This window comes from Lytechinus variegatus, chromosome 3 (assembly GCF_018143015.1).
Source record: "Lytechinus variegatus isolate NC3 chromosome 3, Lvar_3.0, whole genome shotgun sequence".
NCBI lineage: Eukaryota > Metazoa > Echinodermata > Echinoidea > Temnopleuroida > Toxopneustidae > Lytechinus > Lytechinus variegatus.
In genome coordinates this window covers 41,946,705-41,965,917 of record NC_054742.1, presented here as the reverse complement: position 1 = coordinate 41,965,917, position 19,213 = coordinate 41,946,705, and the positions used below count along the sequence as shown (strand labels likewise).

Sequence of the window (19,213 nt, the reverse complement as noted above, 5' to 3'; positions counted from 1 at the left end):
TGTAATACGATAATCTGGGGCCCATCTTACAAAGGCTTATGATTGATCCAATCAATCGTAACTCTATGGAAATCCATCAATGTCATAAATTTTTCTACAGGAAATTCGCACAATGTCCTTTGTAAACTAAGAGAAGCATGGTGAATCTTTCAGAAAACAATTTATGTATGAATATATAGAAAATATTTTGAACAAACATGAATAAAACATGTTGACGCTGCTGGCTGTCCATAGTTGCGATTAATCGGATCAATCACAACTCTTTTTGTAAGACGGGGCCCTGTAGATTTTGGAGGGAGAAGAAGAAAGGCTGTGGCTAAGACTTTTATCAAGGTACCCAAGTAATTACATTCTCCTTATTTACATTATTACCTGCTCGTTCACTTCTCTGAACCGATTCTTCAACTTGACTCCGTTGGGCAGGTACATAACTCTCTGATACTACAGATACACAAACACAAAGCAAGACAAAGCATAATACAGGCATGCAACATGCTAATGGCACAATATTCACAAGTTTCACAGACTAAAATCATAAAATAAAAATGATTAATGAAATGGAAATAAACATGCAAATGAATAAAAAGGGGACATTTAGCTGCACAAATAAGTAAAATATAAGCAAATTTGTAAAATCAATAATCATGTCCACATTGGTAATATGAAATCTCAGTCAGTACAGCATGGACATAATATTGTTCAGGTTTGTTTAAATCAGAAGATAAGTGGTACACTGGATAAAAGAAGGAATACATAGAGAGAGAGTAATGCATATACAAGTACAGTTGAAAAATCAATTGTAAAAGTATAAGAACATTAAGTATACTTTTTTAGAATCTTTAAGATGTAAATCTTGATACAACATCTTAGCAAAGTAGAATACAGAAATACATAACACAGTGTACTACTGAAGGGTTAATGGTTAATAATGTATACATTAGGGTATATCATTGTATGGCTACACCAAATGCTATGTTTACTAGTCAGACTAAATGCATTCTGCTTAACTCTTAATGATACAAAACTGTGAATACCCCAAAACAATAGATAGATAATTTCACCAAGCTTGTTCAGTCACAAAATATGTTTCTATGATAATCACATGTGATATCTATCACAACAATACTAATACTAGTATTCAAGTACTTTGGTTAGGATGAAAATATCATATATCACATATGATGATATTTCCATAAACTATGATCTCAGCAAAGTGCTCAATACATAGCTATCTCTCATCGGTTAAAAATGCAATTTTTTTTAAGCTTTAAGCAGACATATTTTTATACTATATATTACAACCTCTACACATTTTCATCTTTTGAAATAAGTAACCAAAAACATATGATTTCGGTAAATACTATGATTAATTCCAGATATCATCTACGGATATGTGCTCATTAAAACATGGATTATTAATGGGTAAAATTACAATATGGAATGACTATGGTTAAACATTTGTTAAACATGAGCAATACAATATGATTGACAACTAATTACTGTTTGTCATCACTCCACCCATTTACTGGACTACATCTTTATACAGATTGTCAATGTTACATTGAATGACTTGAGAGACAGGGGAAGTTCTATTAAAGAGTACCTTGTTTATAATGTATATCTGCACTGGGGCTAGTCGCCGAAGCCCCAAGGGCTACAGGAGATATCTTACCACTCAGCGGGAGAGAGTCTTCATGAGTTAGGAATTCAAAGTAGAGGGAAAGATCAAGGGTACAATTATCTCAGAATTACAAAATAGGGGAGAACGTATGTTGCTCTTAAGAAAAACAATATATTCTTGTACAAACGAAAAATATGAGGGTTTTTTATCAATACAGATTATTTGCAAATTCTAGGATATAGAATTGAAAATTCTTTGTGTTGGTGCAAGAACATCCTTATCGACACATTTTTTTTGCACATTGCTTCAAGCAGAAATACCCCAATTAAAGATGAAAACATGGAATCATCTTGGTCAAAGCCAATGGATTAACATGTAGTGCTTAATATATTACAAATGGTAAAATATACCAAACTACTAGAAATTAAATTTTGATAACTACTGTGTTATGAATAATTCCTTCAGAATTACAATACATTAGAGAATAATAAACATATTACAATTACGGTATCAGGTGATATTAATGGGTCAGTATGTATTAATATTAAAATGAACAATGGCTGGTCATAAGGGAGGCAGTCAAGTACAGGCAGCTATTTCTATATGAAGGATATTCATTTATCCATTTAAAATGGGAAAAATATTGTTTCTTTAGCAAAAACAAATTTGATTTTTATTACGGAATTTGAAACAATGAAAATATGCATGTTGTATTGAAATTAGATTTTGGTTTTCGGAATTTAAGCTATAGATTTTTCATAATAACTTTCCCATATGCTACCCACTGTGAAAACTTTGATTTTTATAAATCGCCGAGTCTTATCAAAATGAAATTTACTATAACAACAAAGTTCTTTATGACACATGCTCCAGATATGACAGTGTCTATTAGAAAAGACAAGTACTTGATTATAAGGGAACTATTGGTTCTGAATGGGTAACACAAAGTAATCCACCTGATTTTTATTTTTAAGTGGGTTGGTACCACATTAAAACTTGTCTTCTTTTTTTTTCTTGTGTGTGTATTTGGAAGATAGGGCTAGATTCAGGGGGTGAGGAAATGGGTTCAAAAAGAGGTACCACATATTACCTAATCTTTATCATCCTTGTGTGGTCAAAGTAAAACATAAGAGACAGGGTTTTTTCCTTTGCACTGATATGAGAATAGGGTAGGGGGTAACAAATGGGTACTAAAGGGGTACCACATTGTACCTGGTTTCTTCTTTTTCTTGCGTGGTACAGCAGCATAGGGACACATTGGAGACGAGTAGATAGGAGAAGTTGGTTTTTCAATTGGCTTCAACAAATCTTCCATGTTCATGTGTTGAGTGACAAAGGGAACAAAAATTGTGTTATTCTTAATTTGAATGTGTTTGTAAAAGTAAAAAAAGCTGCGTTTACCACTGAAATGGGTATGAAGTACTAGTAGTCTGATCATGATGAAATGTATTAACAGGAATCAATCAAACATGCTCAGTAAGTTATTTAAGAATGGTATGCATATACTTGCAGCAAGTTTTTATATCATGTCCTGGTTTAAACTAAATCTTACTGCTCTATCAAAACTCAAAGGATATCTATTCAACTAAATTGCAAGCATATGATACTACTTCTACATATTAAGAGCTCATATTACGTGGTAAAATACATCCTTATTGTTGGATAATTTTTGTGGGCAACATGAATAGATTATTATTACTATTGTTTTATTATTTTCATTAATTATATCAATATATAACCAAAGTATGGATACACATGGGGTGATAGTATGATAAATACATGTTTATTCTTTAAACTATGAAATATGAATTGGTAATGATTACATGGTGTGGTGTTTGATTATTAATTATTCCAATAAAATAGACTGCATTGTATACCTCTGATTTCATTAATGGGAGCTAGATCAGCAAAAGACACATGACGAGTGGTGTAGACAGAAGTATGTTCTAAGCAATCCAAATAATAACATAAAAGCCACCATCAAGTTAAATGCAATAAAATGCTTCACACAGTCATCATAATTCTTTCATATTATACAAGCAACTAAAATGCAAAAAAAATGATGTTTTCTTGATCAGCAAATATACAAATGGTGGAAGGTGAAACTATAATTATAGTAGAAACCTCTAGGTGATAAATAATTGACCATATCAATGTAATAGCTAAATAAAGCATAAAAAGGATTCCCCTAAAATCAGTAAAAGCTTCAACAGTTTGTGTCATAGTAAGCTTTTTAGAATTAGCTTTTTTTTCTGCATCATTTATCATAAAAATACTATTTGTATCTAGTATTACAGATTCTATCATGAAAAAAAAAACCCTAAGCACTGAAGCATTTTTGGTTGGACAAATTAAGCACATGTTAAATAACTACATACAATCAAATAGGCTAATTGAAAATCAAATGTTATGAATGTGGATTTCAAAAAACACAGACGACAACTTGCTAAAAACATATTTAAGTCCTAATCAAGTCATTCTAAACAATTTCAATGTCTTCTGGCCCAGTATTTCTGATTGCAAATGGTGACAGGGACTATATGTTTAACAGTGGGACAGTTTAGAATTAAAGGACTTTTTATTTAGAATATATGTATGCTTTGAAAATATGCTACAAGGGCCTGAACCAAGGAATTAAGCATTACTGCAACTGACATCACAACATTGAGGAAGCAGTAAGTGATTCATTGCATTACTAATCATAAAATTCATAAAATTAACAAAGAAAATCAAGGTGACCCTTGATCTAGATTTGCTAAAACACAATAAAATAAAATGTTAAGTGCAAATCAAACTTACTTTAGATTTGCTACAACACGATATGAATCAATAATTGGTATTTCATTAACCATGTCTGTCTGGTTTAGATTTGAAAGTATTGAAGAAAAATTAAATTTGAAAAAAAAAAATTGCTGCGAGCTGTCACTGGAATGGATGAGCTCTAGCACAGAAATTATAAAGAAGACTTGCTAGTTCAGCAGTGCTACTTGAGCCTTATGACTTCCTAGAGAGAGAGAAAGTGAGCAATATTAAAATGAGAAAGAAAAAGAAAAAAAAATGATGATGCTGCAGTCTACATTCATGATCTGGCTTGTTGGTTCCAAGCCGCCGATTGGTTGCCTTTGGAACAGATAATGTCTACTTCGCTGGCAAGAGAAACAGAAAAAAAAATCTACGCATTTTCAGAAATGGGTCTATACTGCAAAGAATACAACCTCCACCACTATATCCGCTATTCTATTGCAGCCAGGTTCGCTGTGAGGAAGACATTTGATTTGTTCTATAAATAATCCATGGTGATCTATACCTGCTTCATAGACTGGTAGTTTTCGGCTGGGGTGAGGCGAGTTTGGCATGCTAGCTCGCCCCTTCACGGTTTCTTCATGATCAGCAACAATCGTATCTGCTGCACTCTTGACTTTGTCAGCCAAGGTAGTGAGACGGAAATTAGCCTTGGCTTCTGAAAATGGAATACCAAGTACCAGAGGGTATGTAATGAGGGGTTATAGGCCAATGGTTGGTTAAATAGTAGATGACACAGGAAATGACGATGATGATGATAAAGAATTGGCGTAAATGCTTCTAATTCGAATGGGGTTTAATGATAAAATGGTAGGCCACAATAAGCTTTATTACTTGCATCAACAGTACTAATGACCTTTATTCCAAGGTATCGCGTGATGAAAGTGATGGGAAAGATGCTTGTGCTAATGATGGTTATATTGCAATAAGGATGATTAAAGACACAATGATGAAGATGGTTATGCATTGATATTGATGATGACGATGATAATGATGACAGGGTTGGGCTTGATTACATTCCAAATACATTCCTAATTACATTCCAGAGATGATCCAGCTACTTACCAGCTTCTAATTAACATTAAACAACCTGCTTGAGCGAGCTATTGCCCAGATTATAATCAACTTGACAATAAATTGTCATTTGGTTGGCTTAAGCAGGTTATTGTACTGTACAATTAGAAGATGGTAAGTAGTTGGATCATCTCTGGAATGTAATTAGGAATGTATTTGGAATGTAATTAAGCCCAAATCTGGATGACGATGATGACAATGATGATGATGATGATGAAGGTTATCATGATTACAATAATCTTAGTAGCTATGACAGTAATGGTGGTTGAAATTTGAGGACATTGTTGATTCCAGGTCATGGAAACACGACTATGATCATCATCTAATTTGAATCACTTACAACATAAATTCTTACAATAATTTTAAAAGGTCTATGAACAAGAGTGGCATTGTGCAATTCAATTCATGAAAATATAATTAATGAATGGAAAGAATGGCAAAGAGTTTGAACACTAATTGCAAGTCAAAGTGACAATTCTATTCTCATTTTAGAAAGACAAATGCTGGAAAGTAGTGAGAACAGCTTTATCAAGAATTCTTGTGTAGAATGAGATGAACATGTGAGAAATCTATGCAGAAAAGATGAGAATGAATATCATACTCTCGCAAAAAACTAAATTGTGCTCCCTTGAATGAGCAATAAATGATGTCAGGCACCAGGACAAGTTGTCATAACCCTCACCTTGGAGGGAAAATACCTGATGGAATGATTCAAACTCTGAGAGTAAAGTTAAGAAACGTTGCTGTTGGTCCGGTTCTGAATGGTCTCGTCTAGAATATGTCCTTGACAAGCTAACCTTAAAATGCAAGGCTGGAGACCTCTAACCTGCATGTACCTGCTTACTACATCAATAATTTTCACCCATTATCTACAATAATCAATTATGAAAAACCACAAGGATGTTTTAACTGTCAGTCTTTCATAAGTTTATTTGACAGAAAAGAGGGGTGGGGCCTGATCTTGTTCTTACCTTGTTGATGCTGTGCATGATTTGCAAAGTGTGTTTCACTTTCAACTGCAGATAAGTATTGAAAAGAGAGAGAGGGAAAGATAGGGGAAGAAATGAGAGCAAAGCATGTTAGGGTGTTAACAGCACGTAGCAAAGTAAGTGAACTTTAATTGAAAACACTTGTGATTGAAGCACCAGGCAAAGAGGTTCTTACTTCCTTTATATGCCATCCAAAACAACGATTTAGTGAGGTGAGAATCTATGCTTCATCCAGATCAGTATAAGAGACACAAACGACTACTACATAAACTCTCAAACGTCAAGTCAATTGCAATCAGAAGTTGTAAACTTGTATCACATTTAATTAAGCAACTTAATTAATTCTGGCTGTTGTAAGAAACAAACGAACAATGAACCGCAAATTCATAAATAATTGCAAGACGTATGAATGCAAATTACATTGGAATGACCTTATGTCTAATCTAGCTGGTATTATTTATTCATCAAGCTATATCAAGTCAATTAATGAACTTATAAATATATATCTGTTATGATGTTAACAAATTAATCCTGCAATCTTTTGTCAAGAAAGAAGCAGATCTACACAAGATAGCTAATTTTCCATGTAGTCAAGTAGCACTAGCATTAATATTTTTTAGTATATACAAATATATAACATTGGATTCTGAGACAACTTCCCTGGGAGGACAATGGAGGGATGGGGGGGGGGGTATCTTTGATTTTTATTTAAGGGCACTGGAGGCATATCTTCAACATCTTACCCATCTTTAAAGGCAAAATGGGTACCCATGTTTTGGGATTTCTCATAAAACATAGACCAATGTGTAGGGATTTCTTATGAAAAGTTGATCCATTTGCAAAAGCACAATCTTATATCGTGCATACATGGCATACACCCCCCTCTTCCCCAGGACAACTCTCCCAATAACTTGCAAGTTGTCTGAGAAAAAAATTGTTGTGGAATATCTCTTTCATGTTGGAAGAAGTGTTGCGCATGGTGTTCTTACAGATGGGAGTTATAGGCCCGTATTCTGAAGTCAGGTTTAACTTAGACCATGGTCTAACTTTGTGCTAAACTTATGGGAAGCCAAAAATGTCAAAATTCTTATTAAGTTGTATGTTTATTATGTTTACTGTGCTCTTTCCTGATTCATGGATGGTGAAGACAATCATCTATTTATACTTCCTAGACAAGTATGAATGATGAGCCAAATGAACTGAAACACAATATCTCTACCATTACTGATTTATGTAACAATTGGCTATCCATACTTAAACCACAACTTTAAACCTGAGTTTAAGTTAAACCCGACTTCGGAATACGGGCCATAATGTCCTCTGGGATAATTGTCCAGTTTCAATATCATTGTTATTGATCCTCATTGTTCATGTTAATATTCTAAAGTCACTTGCATATTAAGACAAAAGCAAGCAATGGTTGTTTGAAAGAAAACAGTAGATAATGACCTACTTTCTGATTTATTAAGTGATTCCATTTCTGAAGGTGTGGCTACCATATTCTTTCCTATCTGCTTCATCATGAGTTCATCTGCCCATAGATCAGGGGGGTTCCCCTCCACCTGTGTGGTATTGGTTGCGTTAATACCTTTACCGTTGGCTACAACTTTGTAACCAGTCAGTTCCCTGCAAGAAACAACATGATGGGAAATACATTAGCACTTGAAGTATACGATTTTTATAGCCCAACTTGTATGTGTATTGATTTGCAATTGTAGCTGGAAATGAATAAAGTAAAACTGAAATGTTACAAGGATAGCAAATTATGAATCATTTGGTTACACCATTGTAGCCTGTCAGCTCCCCGAAAGAACAGCATGATGAAAATACATTAGCATTTAAACTATTTAATGTTTTTTTAAATTTCAATTTCAATTTGTTGATGGAAATAAATAAAACTGAAAATAAAAAATCAAAGTATTAAAAAACATTCATGAAAATACTTGGCTAAAGTTTTATTACCTGTCAGCTTAATGCAAGAACATGATGAAAACACATTACAATTTGAACTGTATGACCTTTTGAAGGTGATAACATCATTTGGAATAGGAAAGGATTTTGACACAATGGAATCATTGTGAGGGTAGTGACATTAATTTCACATTAATGATTTCATGTTGTCACTCTTACAGCCAAGTATTTGTGAACAGTATGTATTGCCAATTTCATATCGTGTGCTAAACAAAGTCAGGGGCCACGGAATGGTGTTCAAAGTGGGGGGCTAAGCCAAAAGGGGGGGGGGGCTAGCCATGCACAAAATCTCAATCATATGGTCATTTTTGTACATAGTTTTAGAAAAAAGTGGGGAGGCTAAAGCCCTCCAGCCCCCCCCCCCCCACTTCTGCGGCCCCCTGAAAGTTGGTTCAGCCATCTTAGCAGCATTGGTGAATAAAAACTGTAACATTGAATTCGTCTAGTCCCAATATTGTTTTCTATGAAGAAATGTGAGAATTTGAAAGTAAAGCTGCTGAACAGGGTTCGCATTGTAGGCTGCAGCATTGCTTATTGTCAGGAGCCTCAAGAATATTTTGAATATGAGCAATTTTATGAAATATGAATGCCCTATATGCGGGAACTTCCTTCAATTATAAGTCGCTGTTTTCAAGTACATGATAAAATTTGTAACACTATCAATTGATCATAACTTAAACTATTCACAAAGTAGGGAGAAATGGGGGGCAGCTAACATACAATAAGGTTGATTTTTTTTATGGAATCGCCTGTGTGTATTACTCAATGGTACCTTAATTACAACTAAAATGTATTGTTCTATAATTATGATTAAAATCTTGATGATATTTCCTGACAGCTTACGTTATACAGAGATTACCACAAAACTTACGCTTTTGCTCTCCTCTCCTTATAAGCTTTTCCACAGCATACAAAGCAAGGCACACCACAGCAGCACTTTGTCCAACACTTGGCGCAGTCATCTTCATCTTCACAACAGCATGGACAACATGCGGATGCGCACCCGGCCAGACAGGCTCCGCAAGGCTCCAAGCAAGCATAGATGTCATCACAGACGGAGCCGCAACCTGGGCAGCATTTCAGACAGCATCGACAACAACCACAGGCAATACAGAAGAGCAGGGCTATGGCCAGGGCAATGAGGAAGAGGCAAGCCAGAGCAATAGCCAACCACAACCACCAGGGGAACTCAACATCGTCAACTGGGTAGGCAGCTGCACCTGCGGCTGAGGGGCAGAAAAAAAAAAGTTACACAAAATTATCAAAAAACAAGTTTGGCATTGCAAGAAACTTTCAAATCAAAATCAGGTGTAAATGCAAATTTGTATAGTTGATTTGCAGTCAATTGCAGATTAACTTTCTCGTATTAAGTTTTTTAAGTATTAAATTTTAAGTTTCCTGCTACGCCCAATACGTAAAAACAAAATTTTCTTCATAATTTGTCATGTCAATGTCTTCTGGTCGATGTTTCATAAAGCTGTTCGTAAGTTAAGAGCGACTTTAAGAACGTCTGGTGATCCCTTCTTGTGGTAAATTGTATATTCATTGGGGATGGTTTATTGCGTAAGAAAGGATCGCCAGTTGTTCTTAAAGTCACTTTTAACTTACGAGCAGCTTTATGAAACAGCCCCCTGGTATGATTGGCTGATCCCACAGGTAATCGGCAAGAATTAGGGAAAAAATTAATCATCATCAAACGGCATAACTTAAAAATGAATAATTCTCAACGTTAATTGAATCCTTGAAATGAATTGAAAAATTACAAAGAGAAAGTGATACTCACCTTTAGTTCTATGTGTTACAACATCAGATATAGGTCCTATACCAGCAGAGTTTACCGCCTGAATTGAGAAATCATACTCTGAATTTGGATTAAGATCATGGACGAACGTGATGAGTGTCTCGCCTCCAACCTCTTTCCTTACAATCTCTGAAGGATTTGTTGTGCCTGAAGGTCTATAGACCAGAATATAGCCTGCAGAGATATGGTGATAAAGTGAATAAGTTTGCAGTTTGGCAAGTAATCTTGAATAAATACACATTGTATAAATATATAAAGAAATTTAACTTAAGAACAAGTTGGAAGAAATGCTTCTTTCAGATTTCTTATTCTTCAAACTTCAAGTTTTAGTCATATCATCTACAGCAGGGTGGAAGAACATATCTATATAAAATACATCTTTCTAGCTCAGGGATTGTTATGTGCAAAAATACACATAGCAATTTATTATATCGATACTATATATAAGTACGTATAAAGTATACATCCATATAAGTTGTATAAAAGTAATAGGTCTAGAAACATTTAGAGAGATTTTTACAAGTACAATCAAATTTTGTTCTAATATTTCAAACATATGCTGATTTCGACAACATGAAACTTTCCTGAACATAGAAATATATAAAGAATAAGTAATCTGAAGCCTGTTCTGGTTATATTTATAATTGTTCTTTGTTTATACTTACGAGTAATGTCTCCATTAGGATGAAGAGGAGGCAGCCATGTAACAACCAAGGAGGTAGAGGAGTTGTTAAAGTCACTCACTGTTAGCAACCGAGGAGCTGAATCTGGAACTGAGATGCAATTATAAAGAAAAGTCTAATCAACTCATTGAATTTGGATAACACCACAATGATTTTAAAACTGATTCTGATGAACTGCATGAAGAAAACTGGTAGATGAACCCCTAAAGTAGTTTACACAGACAAAACAATGTCATAAAACAAAACACTTAAAGACCCAGACCAGACCCAAAATAGAAATTGACAAATTACATATATCAATCAAAACCTGATGAATATCAAAACGGCAATGTAAGGTTTACGCATATTCACCGCTTCCCAGCTGATTAATTTGCTTAAAAATAGGTCCACTTAACAGGCTTTGAAAATAAGCTGGTTTTTTTTTCATTTCTCAAAGACTTAAAAGGAATAAGAAATAATGTATTCTCCCCTTCTTTTACAATTCTCAGGCTGGATTATTTCATGCAAAAATTATACTCCTTTCCCAGGAATTTTAGAATGGGCATATATTTCCTTAAAACCCTTAGTGAGGAGCTAAGCGAATTAAGTATGTAAAAAAGCTTCCTTATAGAAAGCAATTTAAGAAAATTAACACAATCTTATTCTTGTATATCATGCACATTACTGAGTTCAGTGAAAGTAAAGTATGCAGTAATGTACTATTATCATGTAACAAAGCTAGTTTCACAGGGAGTACTACAACACAGGCATGAAGATTTATACACCAAGATGATATAAGACATGGAGCCAGAAATCTTTCAATGTTGCATCAAAGCTGAATAAAAGATGGATGTAAATTAAAAAAAGAGAAATATATGGAATACCATAAATCAAATTCACATTATTATCACGTTATTACGTACAATTCATATGAAGCAAAACCGAATGGTATTTCAATGGATGACATAAAATAAAAGCACATATATGTTTTATTCTGCTGGAGTAACACAAGCCTAGTTTCATGAAAAGATCTTTGCATGGACCTTCTTATGTTACTGCCAAGTAACAATGAGATGCCATATGTCACGCCCTCTGTATTTCATCATCAAGCTATTGAATCATTTCATTCCTGAAAATATACACTGATATCATTCACTGACCAGGATAATGACATGAAACATACAATTGTTTACAAATAATGGTTTCATAAATGAATTTGATTTTAGGTCAGTTCATAAAAAAATGAAATAAAGCTGTTTCATAGAGTATCTCATGTTTAATCAGTAATATGGTCCTTGGCAAAGAGTATTTCATAAAACTCGGTCCAAAACAAAAAACAAAGGATCACTTTCACGTTCTTTGGATGAAGACAGATGAGCAAACTATATTAGGAGGGGGAACCAGTTGAATGGAGACAATCGTACAATAACATTTCACTCGATTAGCAGAGTGAATATTTTCATTTCATTTTATAGACTGGAAACGACTGCTACAAACTGCACTGTAAAATGGTACAGGAGATATCTGGTTATTTCATGGATGGGACGGGGTCGGTTATCATCATGCAACATTCCTAACAAAGTTTTGATTGAACAGACAAAGTACCTTGGTGGGGGTGGCGGTTGATAATATCTAGAAATATAAAGATATAAATAGCAGACTTTTAAAAAGCATTTTTACAAGCTTGGGAGAAACAACTCACGGTACAAACATAAAACAATGGCCCGTTGCATATTTCAGTTGTGCTTTTACTTGACATATACATTGGTGTGAATTGCAAGAAATTAATCAACAAAAACATAACTAAATAACAAAGTTTGTAGACTCATTTTGTGCTTTCATGTGGGGATCTGTGCAAATTGATACTTATTTTAGGCCTAGTTAATAGCAGTTTATGCCAATAGCCCTATGCTATGACAAAGTTTACATTTAGAGCCCCAGAACTGCAGTACAAATATTTACTACTTATCAGAACAATTTAGATGCATGAATCCAGGAAAATTAATATTTTCTACACTTCTTTTCAATTTTTTATCAGGACTAACAATTTGCATGATTATTAGGGCTATGCATCAAAATTGCTAGGCAAAATCTCCAAATGCGGTTATTTTGCCATGAAAGATTTAAAAAGATAATCAAATAAAAGAAATACAAAATATAGGATAGGATAAAGTAGGATGTTACCTGCATTCAATGTTTCAGCAGAGGCGATGATAGAAAATTGACTTGCTCTTTCACCCTCAGTAACCATGACTTGAAAATCATACATTGTAGCTGCTTCTAAACCGGATACTCGTAATTGGGGCTCCGTGGAATTTACATAGTAAGTTTGACTGTGAATGTGAGAGTAAAAATATACTTCATTTCTTTAAAGATAATGTAATTCTTTTTAACACAAATTGATGAACTGGAACAGTAACAGACACTTTCACCCGAATTTTTCAAGAATTATGAGGCTTTAAAATTATCATGTTCAGTCATATCATACTGTTGCCTACACCAACTAAAAAAAATTATTTTTGTTAAATATGCTTAAAGTCACACATGCTTGGTATTTTGGGCTGATCAAATCAACAGTTAAAAAACATGATAGGTTCATATGGTTATATAACTCTCACCCATTGTCGGTGCTATATACCAAGGAATAATATCTGACGACTCCCTCGTCTGTGTTACGAGGGTTAGGATCATGCCAGCTTAGCAAGATTGCTCGAGATGACTCTGTTTCAGCAATCAACCCAGAGGGCGGTGTCATTGTCTTCTGAAATCCTGTGCCTGGAACAACAATATGTATATAGGCTTTAGATTTATGGACAGTATTAATGCAACTTTATATCGTAAATTACATATAACTTGTTCCATTAAAGAAAAGGGGGTGTTTAATAAAGCCTTGCATCTAAAAAAATGTAAAATGCACAGGTAAGTGATTAATACCAGATTATGCAATGGGATTATCTAATGCTTCAAAATCATATAATGATTTCCTTTTGGGGGGTCCTGGGATTTGGAGAAGACGTTATGTGTTAAAAGAGAGATTTTCATGAAAATGTGACAAACATGATACCTTTTCATCTCTAACAAAAAATGCACTGAGTCAGTACTATTCAACATGTTTGTGTATTTGTGTTAGAAATAAACAGTAGTTTAGTGTAATTTATATCAAAATAAATACTCATAAATATTACAAGCACTGAATTTATAATAGATATGGAAATAGAAAAACTTTATAGGTATCTTTAAAAATGGACATAAGTATTAATTGGAAATCACAAGAAAATATGTTCCCATTTCATGTGTTTTCATTAAATCATAATCTCTTTGCTTTGAACACTTCTTAAGAATAAACTTTGAAATAAGAATCATTTCAAGAATAACACTATGTGCACTGTGCAACAGGGAAGTACAAAATGTAAGTCAGCCATCTTGTTACGTAGCATCACTGGTTCCAGGATAAAGCCATTACACTGAGAAAAAAATACATGTAAGGTGCATTGTCATCAGTAAACAACAATAGTCACTTCACTTACACATCTCATACTGTGTGCTTGCAAGGGTTTCACGTAGTGCAATATAAAGCAAAACAATCACATTTATTTGAATTATCTGAATTAAATAATGATAAAAATCAAGTAAGAATTGCATAAGAGCTTTCAAATTGGTTCTCACACCTCTGACATCTTCTCAAATTGATAAAATAAAGTCAAAAGTGTTGTTCCTTTGTTACAGTTTTAATATCAGCTGCTCCTTTAAAATGTTAAGAATTCAATTTATAGCTTACCCATACCTTTCATGGGACAATTTATCCAGCTTAGGGTAACAATAAGTCATTTAATGTGATTACATAATTATTGAAGGTGCATAAAATTTGAATGAAATTTTAATATGATGTACTGTTCTTTAAATTTGAGAGCAACCAAATGGAGTACCTAAAAATCAATATAATTTCTGAATGATCAGCTGAACAATTATGTAATAGTAATGTTTATTATGATAAATTTGATGAAAGTTAAGATCTTATAGAATTTTGAGAAAAAAATCAACAAAAAACACCACTATTGCAACAACAAATAATGGGGGGGACAACCCTTCACCCTATTAATATGACAATAAATTAACTCTTAAAATGGCAGAGAATTGTATATCTGTGGGATGTATATGTTTATCTAAAGTGTGTAATGATTGTCAATAATCCTCCTCTAATTACAAATATTTCCATCACTACAGTACACATAAAAAGCCACATATTGCAAATTTTAGTGCGTGGCACAAACAACAAAATCACATCAGTGTGTAAGCCAATTGCGAGTTCTGCAAGAACAAAAAAGGCACCATTTTATTGGCAAAGTGTATTGCTTGTTTGAGCTGACGAACAATACAAATACACAACATTGTTATTTCACTGCGCTGAAGCATATCATCGCCTGATTTGGCAAGCATTTACATTAAATTCCTCTTTTAAAATATTTTTCAAATATTAACTTCCAATCTCCTTTGTTCTTATCCAATGTGCACTGCATTCCCTTCCACTTTTGTTTCCTCTTTCTCTTCCATCCCCTTTTTTCTTCTATCTCTTCCACTGTATTTATTTCAAACAAAGGAAATGTAAACCAATAAAAAGAGGAAGAATTATCCGTGGGGGGGCACTCAACTATACTGGTGTACACATTTCCATACAGAAAAATATGTTAAAATACATGCGGCAATTTTATCCCTTAAGACAGGATATACAAGGTGTCAAAAACACCAACCCCAAAATATTTAAAAAGGGAATCTTTCTGCATTTTTTTTATATTTTCATTTATGCCTAGGGTAAGCTTCTTCCCCTCCCTCATATTGGTCAAATTTATGGCCATGTTGTACCCGGTTTACACTTGTAGTGGAAAATCTACATGTACAAGTAATAGACAAAATAAAAGTATAATGGTGCTTGCAAGAACTGTCAGTGTTAGCACTGCATGGTGTGCAGTGCTAGGCTACAGTTGAGTGGACCCGATGGGACAGAAATTATTTTCTAGAATATATTCTGTCTCTGTATTTCTTACTGATACTAAGTGCAATTATCTTCTTTACAAAAATCTGCAATCAGTGAATCAGAGAAATAGAACTAGAAACCAGAACACTAAAACAAACTTACCTATTGTACTCATTGTTAATTGTGCGAACAATGCATGCAATACATATGGTACACATTTTACTAACACAACCAGTCCCATGCATAGAAGGCGAGATTATAACAGAAATTAGCATCATTCGTGCATTTATATAAAGAAAGCAATTTAACCATTTGAAATAAATCTTTAAAACCAGAAAAAGCAGATGAAAATTGAGGTTTAAAAGAAATAAACAAATGTGGAGAAGGAAGAGGAGAAATGATTTGATGATAACAGCCCCTTTTTCACATGACATGTAGCAGGGAGAAAGGAACGGTGAAGCCGATGACTATGAAGGCGGTGATGATGACGATGAGAAGGATATGAAATAAAAGGGCTATTGAACTGATAATTAACACCATGTTCTTTAAAAAAAGAACTTAATTGTTCTTACTTGGGGGTAGGCCAATTCCGATATGGGGAATACTGCCTGTAATATGATGATGTATAATACAAATGTCAGGCATAGATGTTGATAAATGAAAGACGAAACTTGAAAGAGTGAAGGAGCTGAAATAAATGGGATAGATTCTGAGAGTCGATATGAAATGTTTGAGAGAGCATTGACCCAGACGAACCTCTAAAAGAAAGAAGAAAGATAGTCAGATAGATAAGACATGAAATATGATGCATAATTTCTGTCACTTTAAGCTCGGGGTCTCAAAATGATTCATTAAAATGATATAAACAATCTTCAATATTTGCCATGTCACTAAATTAAAATAATGTTTGAATTTGATCGGATAAAGAATATTATCAAAGCTTGACTACATTCACTGATATACTATTTTTACAAGGCCTCATAACTTAAAGTGACAGAGATTTGTTATAACAAATTATATTGATAATTGGTTAGTTCAATGTTAATGAATAATTATTTCTAATCATGACAAAATTAACATCTAACCAAGAAAATAAAACTACATGGACAGTGTCACGAGAGGCATGCAACAATTCAGATAAGAAATCTAAAGTCACAATACACATTGCCCTAACAATGAAAAAACAGTTCATAATTCATTAGTGTAGAGAATTATTATGAAAAACAGCTTCTTAGAATCAGGAATCATTTGGTAATGATGTAATATATTACTTAATAGTAACATCATGTATACTGATGTTTTCTTAAGAACTGATGTTACAACACCAATAAAATGCATTACAAAATAAAACCATGCACAAGTTCATCAAATAAATCAGGTCTTCTGAAGAAACATGCAAATATATTAACATGCAGAATAGGCTACATGTCAGTAAATATATTTAAATTCAGTGAGAAACTTTTAAAACTTACTCATATTGAGGAATAAAATGATTAAACAGTATACATTATGCATTATAACCGTTGCTTTAATTTTTGATGAACTTCATTATACATATTGGGTTGAACAGAGTTTTATAATGATCTAAGAGTCCCTTAAATTATATTGTCCTCTCTCACCTCATTATCAAGGAAATCTCGTACTATTTATCAGAATAAAAACAATCATACTTCATGAAATATTTTACTCATGAATAAAACTTGCAGGAAATTAAACATACTCCTGAGAAAATTTCAATGTGCGTGTTCCTAACAAATATACATGGAATTCTATTCTTCACAAAACACATTTTCTTGAATTCAGTTCAAATCATAAACAATAAACTTCCAATTATTTGTAAATTAAATTCTGTATTTTCTACACCAGATTCTTCAGACTGATAAATCCAAATCATGCAGAACAAAACATCATGCACCATCCACAGAGAAAGCATGCAACAAGGAGATGCAGAATCTACGACGAGACCATGCTGTTATGACTTCATCACTGAGACCAACGACCATGCATAAAGCAAATGCTGCCAACTTACTGCCATCGGTGCTGGTCCTGATATCTTTGAAGACTGGCACGCCTTCCCCGGCCTTGTTAAAAGCTCTAAGCTTGATCACATAATTCGTGTTTGCTTCAAGGTTGTCCAACTCAACATAGCGCGTTGAACTGTCTAACTCAAGAACCGTTATGTCGGGTATGTTCTCCCCGTACCCTAGAATGTAACCCTCAACCAGGACGACAGCGGAATCAGGATGCTTCCAGTGCATGGTAATCTGATGGGCAAACGCTCTCACCTCAATTTCAGAGGGAGGGGGCGGGGGTATATTTTCTATCAGGGGAAGCATTATCCAGAGAGTAAGTCCAGGGTTATTGTGGAAAATGACCATGGATTAGGAAGAGGTCAAGTTAGTATTAAAAGTAGGTGCATGGTTTCATGATGAATTTGGGACAGGGATAAAAAGATGGAAAAAAAGAAATGCAAAAGAAAAAGAGTTTTGAGTTAGTTTCAAAGACCCTGAAGTTGAAGATAATAAAAAGAAAAGCCAGAAAGAATTATGCATTAGCTTAAAAGAGGAATCTCTCCATAAGAATATGGGATATAGAGATTCTCGTAGATAGAATGTGATTTATTACACCTACAAAAAGCTTTTTTATAAATATTCTGTTTATGGAACATTTGTAGCTACAGATACAGCTCAGATTTTCCCTTTCTGTACATAAAATAGAGGCTTAGAGAATGAAGTTTAAATACTATACATACAACCAGAATAAAAATGCAATAAGAACTGCAATGAAAGAGTGCTTTTCAAGTAAAATTTAGAGTAAGTTCTAAAAAGGGATTAAAATATTAGAACCCAATAGCCGAGTAATACATTGAAAATATGAGCTACCACTCTATGTATTTCAGATTATCAAGACACAAAGAAGAATGATTTTTAATTTATGAGAATGGAAAGAAATATCATAAATCTGAGGTAAACCAAGTACCACAAAGCTGGTTAGTAAAGAAAATGTTTCATCCCTACATTCTATCCAGTCATAATCTTCTCAAAACAATAAAATGTTTTCTTACCATTTGGTGCAAGAACTTCTGTTCTACCAACAATCCAATCGGTAAATGGTCCAGTACCATTAGCATTTACCATGGCGATTCTTACTTCATATTCTGTTTCTCTTTCAAGATCTGAAATTAAAAGAAAAGGTATACCACCTACAGTTATATTTTCTACTTGACACATCAAGATTTCGAGATTATGAATATCATCAACATGATGAATATGTATTCCAAATTTTACACCATATGCAAAATGGTAAATATTTTCCATGATA

At 33.8% G+C, this 19,213-nt stretch overlaps 1 protein-coding gene across 1 annotated transcript in view; it reads right to left on the bottom strand.

Moving 5' to 3' along the window:
- Nucleotides 1–19,213, bottom strand: part of LOC121411057 (neogenin-like) — a 62,206-nt gene that overhangs the window by 12,310 nt on the left and 30,683 nt on the right. The window contains exons 11-23 of the mRNA XM_041603540.1: nucleotides 18,957–19,067; nucleotides 17,922–18,212; nucleotides 16,465–16,500; nucleotides 13,539–13,695; nucleotides 13,105–13,253; nucleotides 12,526–12,552; nucleotides 10,924–11,031; nucleotides 10,241–10,432; nucleotides 9,329–9,683; nucleotides 7,940–8,112; nucleotides 6,469–6,513; nucleotides 3,499–3,567; nucleotides 373–441 (exon numbers count right to left, since the gene is read on the bottom strand). Coding sequence (XP_041459474.1) covers nucleotides 373–441; nucleotides 3,499–3,567; nucleotides 6,469–6,513; nucleotides 7,940–8,112; nucleotides 9,329–9,683; nucleotides 10,241–10,432; nucleotides 10,924–11,031; nucleotides 12,526–12,552; nucleotides 13,105–13,253; nucleotides 13,539–13,695; nucleotides 16,465–16,500; nucleotides 17,922–18,212; nucleotides 18,957–19,067 — 1,782 coding nt within the window. The remainder of the gene's footprint in view (nucleotides 1–372; nucleotides 442–3,498; nucleotides 3,568–6,468; nucleotides 6,514–7,939; nucleotides 8,113–9,328; nucleotides 9,684–10,240; nucleotides 10,433–10,923; nucleotides 11,032–12,525; nucleotides 12,553–13,104; nucleotides 13,254–13,538; nucleotides 13,696–16,464; nucleotides 16,501–17,921; nucleotides 18,213–18,956; nucleotides 19,068–19,213) is intronic.